We start from the raw sequence: 12,629 nt of genomic DNA, 5'->3' as shown, positions 1-12,629 counted from the left end.
AACGTTTAGCTGTAAACGACATGGTGTGTGTGTTTACATGGCTGTCATGTTATAAACAACATGGTGTGTTTGTTTACATGGCTGTCATGTTATAAACAACATGGTGTGTGTGTGTTTACATGGCTGTCATGTTATAAACAACATGGTGTGTGTGTGTTTACATGGCTGTCATGTTGGATAAATCAAGCAGCGCAGGTTGATATGAGCAGGTGCTCTGAGTCTTTGATTAACTCTTTAACTGCCAGAGTAATAGTGTAATATTGTGCCACTGCTGCCAGCGAAAACGGGTGATCTTTACTGTACCTTTGAAAAATCATGGAATATTCTCTGTGACCTCCGTCCTCTCGGAGATCGGCTCGTTACACGCACAGGGTTCTCGTAGTATTGGGAATGATCTGCTCGCTGCGATCCATTCTGTGGCCATTTCAATGAGGCTTGGTTTTTGCCATAAAGCAACAGGAACGGAGATATGGCCGTTTCCCCGCAGGAAATAAACAGGAAGCAAATGAGCTTTTATTTTTCATTCATTTCTGCTTCTCTCATTCACTCGCTGTGACATTCTGGTGGAATTTATACAATTCCGGCTGTTTTGTCCAAGGTTTTCCTACTATGACCATGTCCAGAGCAGAGAGGCTAGGGGTCCAGTTGGTTTTGACAGGGTATAAAAACACTTTTTAATAATACGATGCCTCCTCTAAGACGGACAAATCCTGACAAAGATTGCAATAGTCTGTTAACCACTTGAACCCTAGTGTTCCTATTCTGGGGGAAACATTCAGTTAAAAAAGCCAATCGATAAGTTATAGATTGACGATTTTCCGGGACCAATAAACTTTGTCACGGTTAAAAGGAATGAAATGAAAAGTTTGACCGTTTTAAACGTCTTCCTCAGCTTCGATGACCACGACCCCGCGGTGATCCATGAAAACGCCTCTCAGAGTGAGGTGCTCGTCCCCATCCGTCTGGACATGGAGATAGACGGACAGAAACTACGAGATGCCTTCACATGGAACATGAACGGTAAACCTTCACTATCCTTCACATGGAACATGAACTTAAACATTCACTATCCTTCACATGGAACATGAACTTAAACATTCACTATCCTTCACATGGAACATGAACTTAAACCTTCACTATCCTTCACATGGAACATGAACTTAAACATTCACTATCCTTCACATGGAACATGAACTTAAACCTTCACTATCATTCACATGGAACATGAACTTAAACCTTCACTATCCTTCACATGGAACATGAACTTAAACCTTCACTATCCTTCACATGGAACATGAACTTAAACCTTCACTATCCTTCACATGGAACATGAACTTAAACATTCACTATCCTTCACATGGAACATGAACTTAAACATTCACTATCCTTCACATGGAACATGAACTTAAACCTTCACTATCCTTCACATGGAACATGAACTTAAACATTCACTATCCTTCACATGGAACATGAACTTAAACATTCATCATAGTTCCGACGAAGCAATCCGATTGGCTGAAATAGGCTCTCTACCCGTGCTTCAAACGAGCATGACAACGCACCTAATCTAAATATATAAATCAGCTGTGCTGATCAGATGGCGATCCTCTAAATCTGGCATAAAAGAAAATGAGATTGAGCTAACAGTTAAGTTTTGTTTCTTAATGTGTTCAGTCTGAGAAAAGTTGTCTAGCATGTCTGAGTAAACAAGGACTCCGTCTGTCTGTCTGTCTGTCAGTCAGACGGACCCCATGTACTTCTGTAAATGGTAAATGGTGCATTTATATAGCGCTTTTATCCAAAGCGCTTTACATAGATTGTGCATTACATTCACACACACACACACACACACACACACATTCACACACCGATGGCGGAGGAAACCATGCAAGGCACCAACCTGCTCATCTGGAGCAATTTGGGGTTCAGCGTCTTGCTCAGGGACACTTCTACACTAACTCTGGGGGAACCCGAGATCGTGTGTGCAACGCGTGTGCCAAACCAGATTAGTTTTGGACATGATGTTCCTCTGTCAGAGAAGCTGATGACTCCATAGATTTTCTAACATGATGTTCCTCTCTCAGAGATGTTCTAACATGATGTTCCTCTCTCAGAGAAGTTCTAACATGATGTTCCTCTCTCATAGATGTTCTAACATGATGTTCCTCTCTCATAGATGTTCTAACATGATGTATCTCTCTCAGAGAAGCTGATGACTCCAGAGATGTTCTAACATGATGTTCCTCTCTCAGAGATGTTCTAACATGATGTTCCTCTCTCAGAGAAGCTGATGACTCCAGAGATGTTCGCAGAGATCCTGTGTGACGACTTGGACCTCAACCCGTTGGCCTTCGTCCCGGCCATCGCGTCGGCCATTCGCCAGCAGATCGAGTCCTACCCCACCGACAGCATTCTGGACGAGCAGACGGACCAGAGGGTCATCATCAAGGTCGGTGCTTCCTTCTAGGACCCTGTGGGTAGAACCCGTTTTTATCTCAGGGGAACCCAAAGAAAACACTTAACATAAAGCTGTGTTTTCATCAGGGATTTAACCCACTCAATCTGGGAACGCACAGGCATATTTTAGATGTCTTTGGCTATTCAAATATAGCAGATCTACAAGCAAGTGCCACGCTACGAGCTTGTAGATCTGCTATTTTTTTGAAACATCTTGAGAATTTGCGCAAATCTTTGAATATACATATTTGTTTAAAGAGAACATTTGTAACTCACATTTTAGCTTTGTGCAGGATAACGTTTTATCACTTAACCATCTGTTTACCTTTTTTAACTCGTTTTCAAGCAAGAGACTAACTGATTCTACACACTCACCTGTCACCTGGATCTGTGGGTTTTTAATAAATATTGAACCTACAAAAAGGATTAATAAGAGTTTGTGTTTAAAGCCTCTCAATGTAACTTTCTTTGAATGAATAAAATGTAATTTTGTCCATTGGGTCCTAAGTACTTTTTGCGTATATATTATGTTGTATATATTCTACAGTTAAACATGGATATATTGTACAGCTAAACATCCACGTAGGGAACATCTCTCTGGTGGATCAGTTAAACATATATATATTTATGTATATATGTATGTATATATGTATGTATATATTTATATATATATTGTACAGCTAAACATCCACGTAGGGAACATCTCTCTGGTGGATCAGTTAAACATATATATATTTATGTATATATGTATGTATATATTTATGTATATATTTATGTATATATTTATGTATGTATTGTACAGCTAAACATCCACGTAGGGAACATCTCTCTGGTGGATCAGTTCGAGTGGGACATGTCAGAGAGGGACAATTCCCCGGAGACGTTCGCCCTGAAGCTGTGCTCTGAGCTGGGTCTGGGAGGAGAGTTTGTCACCACCATCGCTTATAGCATCAGAGGACAGCTGAGCTGGCACCAGAGGACCTACGCCTTCAGGTTACACACACACACACACACACACACACACACACACACACACACACACACACACACTAGGGATGGGCAATATTATTATATTTTATTTCGCGATATTTTACTCCAGTATCGATATCGCGATTACAAAAAAAAAAGAAAAGATACAGGCTTTATGAAAAACATTCAAAGAACCTATCGCAGATCTGCAGCTACTCAATATGTAGTGTATATATAAACAATATGTAGTTGTGATATATATATATATCGCAATATATCGCAATATATCGCAATATATCCCAATATCGTGATACGACCCAAGTATCGTGATGCGTATCGCAATATAATCGTATCGTGACCCAAGTATCGTGATACGTATCGTATCGTGAGATTGTTGCCAATACCCATCCCTAACACACACACACACATTTGAATTATTTATTTATGTCCACATAAATACAAGGTCTAAAGGACACAAATACTGGTAGTGCAGTTTGACACTGTGGGTTACTAAGGCATACGTGCCGACAAAGGCAATCACAGTTACAGTTATACACACACACGCGTAGGGCCAAACAGGTAGTATTCAGCTTAAGGGTACAGATAGCAGCGCCGTCTCCAAATAGCGCGACTGCCAATGATAGCTGACACTGAGCAATATTTTGCTAGCTGTTTGGCTCTTCTCTTTGAGAGACCAGCCATCTGAAGGCCTCTAACAACGAGCTTATGAACATGGCCCAGGCTGCCAAATATGAACTAAAGTTACAGTTGCGACATGGTCTGCTCTAGCAGTTGATACTTCAACATCTTAGTTATAAAGGCTTCTTCTAGGCTGTGGTCAAACGTACAGCCAACCTCTAGAATGAGAACCTCTCTACTATTCTCATCAACAACAACAATATCGGGGGTGTTTGCTGCTATATGAGAGAACATTGAGACATCACTACACAGATTGAACATACTCGGCTTCACAGTGGAGTGCTTATACAGCATTGGTGCAGGTGACCTGAATGTGGAAATGATACTTGTCTGCAATCAGATCCACCATTCTATCATGTCTACAAATGTAAAGCCCTCTGTACGCATGACAACCATTGAGGATGTGGGCCATGGTGATGTGGGCCATGGTTTCAGTATCTGTGCGTGGTCGTGATGTATACAGTGTGGGCTATGGCTGTCAGGGAGCCAGATGAAAGGTTAAGCTTAGATGGTAAAACCTGGAGCCTAGCTTTTCAGGTGAAGGTGATGATGGCTTCATCAAGAGCTACACCTTTGAACCCTGTGTGAGACACAGAGTGGTCAGCGGCCGGGAGACAGGCTAAGATCAGTCTAGTGTCAGTCCACACACACACACACACACACACACACACACACACACACACACACACACACACACACACACACACACACACACACAAAATGGACCCTTCACACTGTCACTGAGTTAAACAATTCAGACCTGAGGCCGATTCTACAAATGCCTTCTAAACCAGCAGTACTTTAAAGATTATTCAAAAATGTAAACAAAAAAAAATATATATATTTTAACTTCCTCCACAGTGAGAACCATTCATATAGAATGATTGTAACTTCCTCCACAGTGAGAACCATTCATAAAGAATGATTGTAACTTTCTCCACAGTGAGAACCATTCATAAAGAATGATTGTAACTTCCTCCACAGTGAGAACCATTCATAAAGAATGATTGTAACTTCCTCCACAGTGAGAACCATTCATAAAGAATGATTGTAACTTTCTCCACAGTGAGAACCATTCATAAAGAATGATTGTAACTTTCTCCACAGTGAGAACCATTCATAAAGAATGATTGTAACTTTCTCCACAGTGAGAACCATTCATAAAGAATGATTGTAACTTCCTCCACAGTGAGAACCATTCATAAAGAATGATTGTAACTTCCTCCACAGTGAGAACCCTCTCCCCACGGTAGAGATCGCCATTCGTAACACTGGTGATGCAGATCAGTGGTGCCCCCTGCTGGAGACGCTGACAGACGCTGAGATGGAGAAGAAGATTCGAGACCAAGACAGGAACACTAGGTAAGCACCGCCCCCCCCCCCACCTTATCAATACTAGTATTGACCTTTACTTATTCAGGGTAGACTGTTGAGAGCAAGCTCTGCTTTTCAAGGACGTCCTGACATGATCACAACATATGAAAACAACCGTTTGAAAATAAAGTTCAATGCAATACATAACCAACAACATTATAAACTAGAAAGTACTGTTCCTGAAGAAACAGTGTGGGATCGCTAAGGATGAATGTTGATAGTATCACACTAGAAAGTACTGTTCCTGATTAATTCTGTCTTACCTAGTTATATTACATATTGTGAAGTCACGTGAACCTTGACCAATCCAAAAACGGGCGGAATAATAACTAGTGGCAATAACATTAGTGTGATCGCTGAAGCGATCACACAACAACATCACAAGAATGCACATACATAAGGGCTACACACAGCAGAATGCACATACATAAGGGCTACACACAGCAGAATGCACATACATAAGGGCTACACACAGCAGAATGCACATACATAAGGGCTACACACAGCAGAATGCACATACATAAGGGCCACACACAGCAGAATGCACATACATAAGAGCTACACACAGCAGAATGCACATACATAAGGGCTACACACAGCAGAATGCACATACATAAGGGCTACACACAGCAGAATGCACATACATAAGGGCCACACACAGCAGAATGCACATACATAAGAGCTACACACAGCAGAATGCACATACATAAGGGCTACACACAGCAGAATGCACATACATAAGGGCTACACACAGCAGAATGCACATACATAAGGGCTACACACAGCAGAATGCACATACATAAGGGCCACACACAGCAGAATGCACATACATAAGGGCCACACACAGCAGAATGCACATACATAAGAGCTACACACAGCAGAATGCACATACATAAGGACTACACACAGCAGAATGCACATACATAAGGGCTACACACAGCAGAATGCACATACATAAGGACTACACACAGCAGAATGCACATACATAAGGGCTACACACAGCAGAATGCACATACATAAGGACTACACACAGCAGAGTGCACATACATAAGGGCCACACACAGCAGAATGCACATACATAAGGGCCACACACAGCAGAATGCACATACATAGGGCTACACACAGCAGAATGCACATACATAAGAGCTACACACAGCAGAATGCACATACATAAGAGCTACACACAGCAGAATGCACATACATAGGGCTACACACAGCAGAATGCACATACATAAGAGCTACACACAGCAGAATGCACATACATAAGGGCTACACACAGCAGAATGCACATACATAAGGACTACACACAGCAGAATGCACATACATAAGGGCTACACACAGCAGAATGCACATACATAGAGCTACACACAGCAGAATGCACATACATAAGAGCTACACACAGCAGAATGCACATACATAAGGACTACACACAGCAGAATGCACATACATAAGGGCTACACACAGCAGAATGCACATACATAAGGGCTACACACAGCAGAATGCACATACATAAGGGCTACACACAGCAGAATGCACATACATAAGGGCTACACACAGCAGAATGCACATACATAAGGGCTACACACAGCAGAATGCACATACATAAGGGCTACACACAGCAGAATGCACACACATAGGGCTACACACAGCAGAATGCACATACATAAGGGCTACACACAGCAGAATGCACATACATAGAGCTACAGACAGCAGAATGCACATACATAAGGGCCACACACAGCAGAATGCACACACATAGGGCTACACACAGCAGAATGCACATACATAAGGGCCACACACAGCAGAATGCACATACATAAGGGCCACACACAGCAGAATGCACACACATAGGGCTACACACAGCAGAATGCACATACATAAGGGCCACACACAGCAGAATGCACATACATAAGGGCTACACACAGCAGAATGCACATACATAAGGGCTACACACAGCAGAATGCACATACATAGAGCTACACACAGCAGAATGCACATACATAAGAGCTACACACAGCAGAATGCACATACATAAGGGCTACACACAGCAGAATGCACATACATAAGGACTACACACAGCAGAATGCACATACATAAGGGCTACACACAGCAGAATGCACATACATAAGGGCCACACACAGCAGAATGCACATACATAAGGGCTACACACAGCAGAATGCACATACATAAGGGCTACACACAGCAGAATGCACATACATAAGGGCTACACACAGCAGAATGCACATACATAAGGGCTACACACAGCAGAATGCACACACATAGGGCTACACACAGCAGAATGCACATACATAAGGGCTACACACAGCAGAATGCACATACATAGAGCTACACACAGCAGAATGCACATACATAAGGGCTACACACAGCAGAATGCACATACATAAGGGCTACACACAGCAGAATGCACATACATAAGGGCCACACACAGCAGAATGCACACACATAGGGCTACACACAGCAGAATGCACATACATAAGGGCTACACACAGCAGAATGCACATACATAAGGGCCACACACAGCAGAATGCACACACATAGGGCTACACACAGCAGAATGCACATACATAAGGGCCACACACAGCAGAATGCACACACATAGGGCTACACACAGCAGAATGCACATACATAAGGGCCACACACAGCAGAATGCACATACATAAGGGCCACACACAGCAGAATGCACACACATAGGGCTACACACAGCAGAATGCACATACATAAGGGCTACACACAGCAGAATGCACATACATAAGGGCCACACACAGCAGAATGCACACACATAGGGCTACACACAGCAGAATGCACATACATAAGGGCCACACACAGCAGAATGCACATACATAAGGGCTACACACAGCAGAATGCACATACATAAGGGCTACACACAGCAGAATGCACATACATAAGGGCTACACACAGCAGAATGCACATACATAAGAGCTACACACAGCAGAATGCACATACATAAGGGCTACACACAGCAGAATGCACATACATAAGGGCTACACACAGCAGAATGCACATACATAAGAGCTACACACAGCAGAATGCACATACATAAGGGCTACACACAGCAGAATGCACATACATAAGGACTACACACAGCAGAATGCACATACATAAGGGCTACACACAGCAGAATGCACATACATAAGGGCTACACACAGCAGAATGCACATACATAAGGGCTACACACAGCGGGTGCAGTCCTTAACTGTGGAGTGGGGGGGAAATGCCGCTCCACGCTCCAGGGGGCTGTTGTCACGCTCGCTATTCGCTCATGTTGATTCCCGACAGCATGTCGAAATGCACTTTTAACCCTTTCAGACCGGGAAAGAATCTGTGTTGTCTCCGCCAGGCCGAAAGGCATGGCGAGAGAGTATGTTTTGCCCCCTGTCCGTCCGTCCGTCCGTGTGTCCGTGTGTCATTCAAAAATATTCAAAATACAAAATAATTCTATGACTGTAAATTACTTTATGTTTCATCATGTGATACATTTTAGAGTAGGCAAGCTGACACTCAAAGTGACTACTGGCCAATCACAGCGCTAACAGCGCGTTGACTACTGGCCAATCACAGCGCGTCTAACTGACTTTTGCTGCGCGGCTGCCTCTTACGAAAAGACCCGCCCCCATCTGCCTCTTATTGGCCTACCAAACGCCCCCTTCTGTGACACACGCGGAAGCTTGCCTACTCTAAAATGGCGCCCGAGATACCAATGCCTCAGAGCCGAAGGAGGCGTCTACCTTTATATGTCTATGATTGAGAGCCCTGACGTCACAACATTTGTAGCGACGCCCACTGCACTCTGGTTGGTTGGGGAAATGAAAGGTTGACTCCCACTTCCTATGCCAGGAACGTCAACAGCCCGGTCCAGGCTCTTATTTTTGAGCAAAACGTGAAGGAAAATAAAAGCCTGGAGATGGAGGTTAATACCAGAACAACTCTACTGTAGGACGTTCCTCTGCCTAACTCTGACTGACATGTGTGCTTCATTCCTGCAGGCGCATGAGACGACTGGCCAACACCGCCCCCTCCTGGTAGGAGGGGCCCTGGGGTCTGACGGCATGAAGAGAGAGAGACACACTCACACACACACACACACACACACACGCACACACACACACACATTCCACTGGTTATGCAGTAGTTACACATTCCTCTCACTCAACCTGAACCTTCTTCCAACTCATGACAACCCAACCGTTTCAGATTTAAATATTCGTCTGGATTTTGTTTCCGTTTAAAAAACAACGTAAGGCCCAGATAGTTGGCCCGCCGTACATCCCCACATGCGGAAACGGCCGCGATCTACAAGCTCTCAACAACGCTGCGGTGTCACATTGGCATGCGACGCATCGAGAGCTTGTAGATCGGTTTTCAGCCGCTTGCCTGCAATGACTTGGACAGGTTGGCAGTGTTTAAAAGAGGATCTGTTGTCTGTTACTGGTTCTGTACTCATGTCTTATATGTTGTGTATAACATAATATATATATTATATCATACAATATAATATCATATATTATATTATATATGAATATAATTATACTTCTGCATTCAAGTGTATTATATATAAGATAATATATATTATACAATAATATATAATATCTTATTATATATAAGATAATATATATTCTACAATAATATATAATATCATATTATATTATATATAAATATGATTATACTCCTGCAAGTGCGTTCAGTTGTTTGGTGATGAAGAGGAAGAAGAAGAGTGGGCAGATCAAAGTTACATTGTTTATTGGTTCCCGCCCCCCCCCCCCCCTACAAAGACCATTATCCTGGAAAACCATCCTGCTCACGTGAATCCTCATCCTGATTGGTGGGGATGAGCGGGATGGCTTTCCAGCTACAAAGCCCACAGGAGAAGAAGACGTAATGAGAGAAAAAAACCTCCTGCACACCGTCTTCAAATGTAAGAAAACATGTTCAATGGGAATATTGCAACGTTTCGGTCTTTTATTAGACCTCCATCGGGTTTATCTTGATAACCTGATAACATCTTTTTTGGGTGCATTTGAACACTGTGCGCGGGAATTTATTTCTTTCTTTCAACCCCCCAAAAATAAAAAAATATATATATTATAAAGAATTTGGAAAATATGAAGTAATGTCAAGTATACATGATTGTAACGGTACCTCGTTATCACACCTAAATGTATCCTTCAACTTATTGTGTGACAGGCTTTGTAGCAATTTGTAACAATTGTAGAAATATTTAGGCCTTAAATATCAAATGTTCAAATCGTGTATACTTTACGTTACTTCAGACCATTTTTAACCCATTAAGACCTGGCCGATTCTTACTAATGTCTTCTAAATCCTGACAGTTTTCTGAAAAACGTATGTTTCTATATCAGTGGTGCTCAAACCTTTTCATGTCAAGGACCCCCAAAATGACATGTATTTGGCCGCCGACCCCCATCTCAAAATATGTTGTTCCAGGGACCCCCCAGCAGCAAAGATTTGAGTTAAAAATGTTCGCTTTAAAAGAATATAAATATATAAATTTGCACACATTTTCTCGATCTTACAAAAATAGCAGATCTACGTGCCGCACTATGAGCTTGTATGTCTGCTATTTTTTAATAGCCAAAGTGTAAAATAATGCTTTTTTTTTGCTCAAATCTTAATGGTTTAAATGGATGTGTCTGCCCACTCTTCCGGTTAGCGTTGAGAATGGATGGATAAGAGTGAATAAACGCCTGAATTGGATGTTACTGTGTTTGTCTTTGTAATCGGACTGAGTGTCTTTGATCATTAATGCCTCTTGAGTGCAGAAGAAAACAAGTCAAGAATCAAATCATGTCATTTAACTGTCATTTTAAATGAAGCTATTCAACTATATACTCTTGAATGATGTAAACATATTTGTTGGTGGTTTCTGTTTTTTTCTTTTCTTTTTTTTTGTAAACATTTCTTGGAACTTTGTAGTGGACTTGATGGAACTTTTGTAAAATAAAAAGCATAAAAAATATTGATTTGTGGTGATTGCTGTTGTGTTTGGGTTTGTTTAAAAGGAACCCTGGCTAATAGGGTGTACCAAAAAATCCTGAAGGGGGCGTCAACAAGTGTCTTTTGGTAGCGGCGGCCATTTTGGGAGGATTGTGGCTGAGGGTTGAGGGTACATAAACAGCTTGTAAACAGTGACCCGACCGTGTTTGTTTTTTAAACTCAGTCACAATGGTGAGGACTTGCTCAGTTCATAAGTGCCATAGCAGGTCGGGTCGAGGTAATGTGGTAGATAAAGCAGTACAATTTGTCAGCTTTCCAGCATAGAGGCAACATCACGGAGCTCAAATAGATGTGGTATGGCTTGGATCTCAGCTGTACGACGCATAGAATTAACGTTCAACAACCTGCCCAAGTACAGCCGTGTTTGTTCACTTCACTTTCTCAAAGGTATTTTTTTTTACCAAAAATATGAAACTGCTATTTTGTCTCTGCTAACTGAAAGTAACTAGGTAATATAACTAGGATGGTCCAGAGTGTTAGTGACTTTTTTTCCCTCTCTAACGCACTGACAGGCGCGCTGCTCTGCTCATAGACCGAACGTTCCACTACCGTGCGAGGTCTCCAACTTTAATAAAAATAAACAAAGCTATTTTGTTACTCACCGAAACTTTCAACAACACAAAACTGCCTTTGTTTCGGTGAATAGTGAAATAGTTTTGTTTATTTTTGTATTAAAGTTGGAGACCTCACACGGTAGTAGCAGCGCGCCTGTCAGAGCGTTAGAGAGAGAAAAAAGTCACTAACACTCTGGACCACCCTAGGCTATCCTAGTCTAGTTACATTACCTAGTTACTTTTAGTTAGCAGAGACAACATAGCAGTTTAATGTTTTTGGTAAAAATGTACCTTTGAGAAAATGACGTGAACAAACACGGCTGTATTTGGGCAGGTTGTTGAACGTTAATTCTTTGTGTGGTACAGCTGAGATCCAAGCCATACTAGTCTCTTCTCTTTAATACATTGTTAGCCTCACACTATTCAATCTTCAAGAGGAGAGCTGCAACATGTGAACAGCTTTCTCATAGACCAGCCACACATGTACAGTGTGCACTGATCACTATGTAGTCGGCAAAGAAG

General features: G+C 42.1%; 1 protein-coding gene across 1 annotated transcript in view; it reads left to right on the top strand.

Annotated features, from left to right (window-relative positions):
- The window catches only part of LOC308078520 (SWI/SNF-related matrix-associated actin-dependent regulator of chromatin subfamily B member 1-like), a 30,378-nt gene extending 18,863 nt beyond the window's left edge, over nucleotides 1–11,515 (top strand). The window contains exons 5-9 of the mRNA XM_080419709.1: nucleotides 893–1,020; nucleotides 2,283–2,449; nucleotides 3,260–3,450; nucleotides 5,356–5,487; nucleotides 9,525–11,515. Coding sequence (XP_080275835.1) covers nucleotides 893–1,020; nucleotides 2,283–2,449; nucleotides 3,260–3,450; nucleotides 5,356–5,487; nucleotides 9,525–9,564 — 658 coding nt within the window. The 3' untranslated portion in view covers nucleotides 9,565–11,515. The remainder of the gene's footprint in view (nucleotides 1–892; nucleotides 1,021–2,282; nucleotides 2,450–3,259; nucleotides 3,451–5,355; nucleotides 5,488–9,524) is intronic.
- The last annotated feature ends 1,114 nt before the right edge of the window (nucleotides 11,516–12,629 follow it).

Source organism: Gymnoscopelus braueri (genome assembly GCF_963280865.1).
Source record: "Gymnoscopelus braueri genome assembly, chromosome: 22".
Classification (NCBI taxonomy): domain Eukaryota; kingdom Metazoa; phylum Chordata; class Actinopteri; order Myctophiformes; family Myctophidae; genus Gymnoscopelus; species Gymnoscopelus braueri.
The sequence above is the reverse complement of the archived record's forward strand: the minus strand, read 5'-3'. Positions and strand labels throughout refer to the sequence as shown.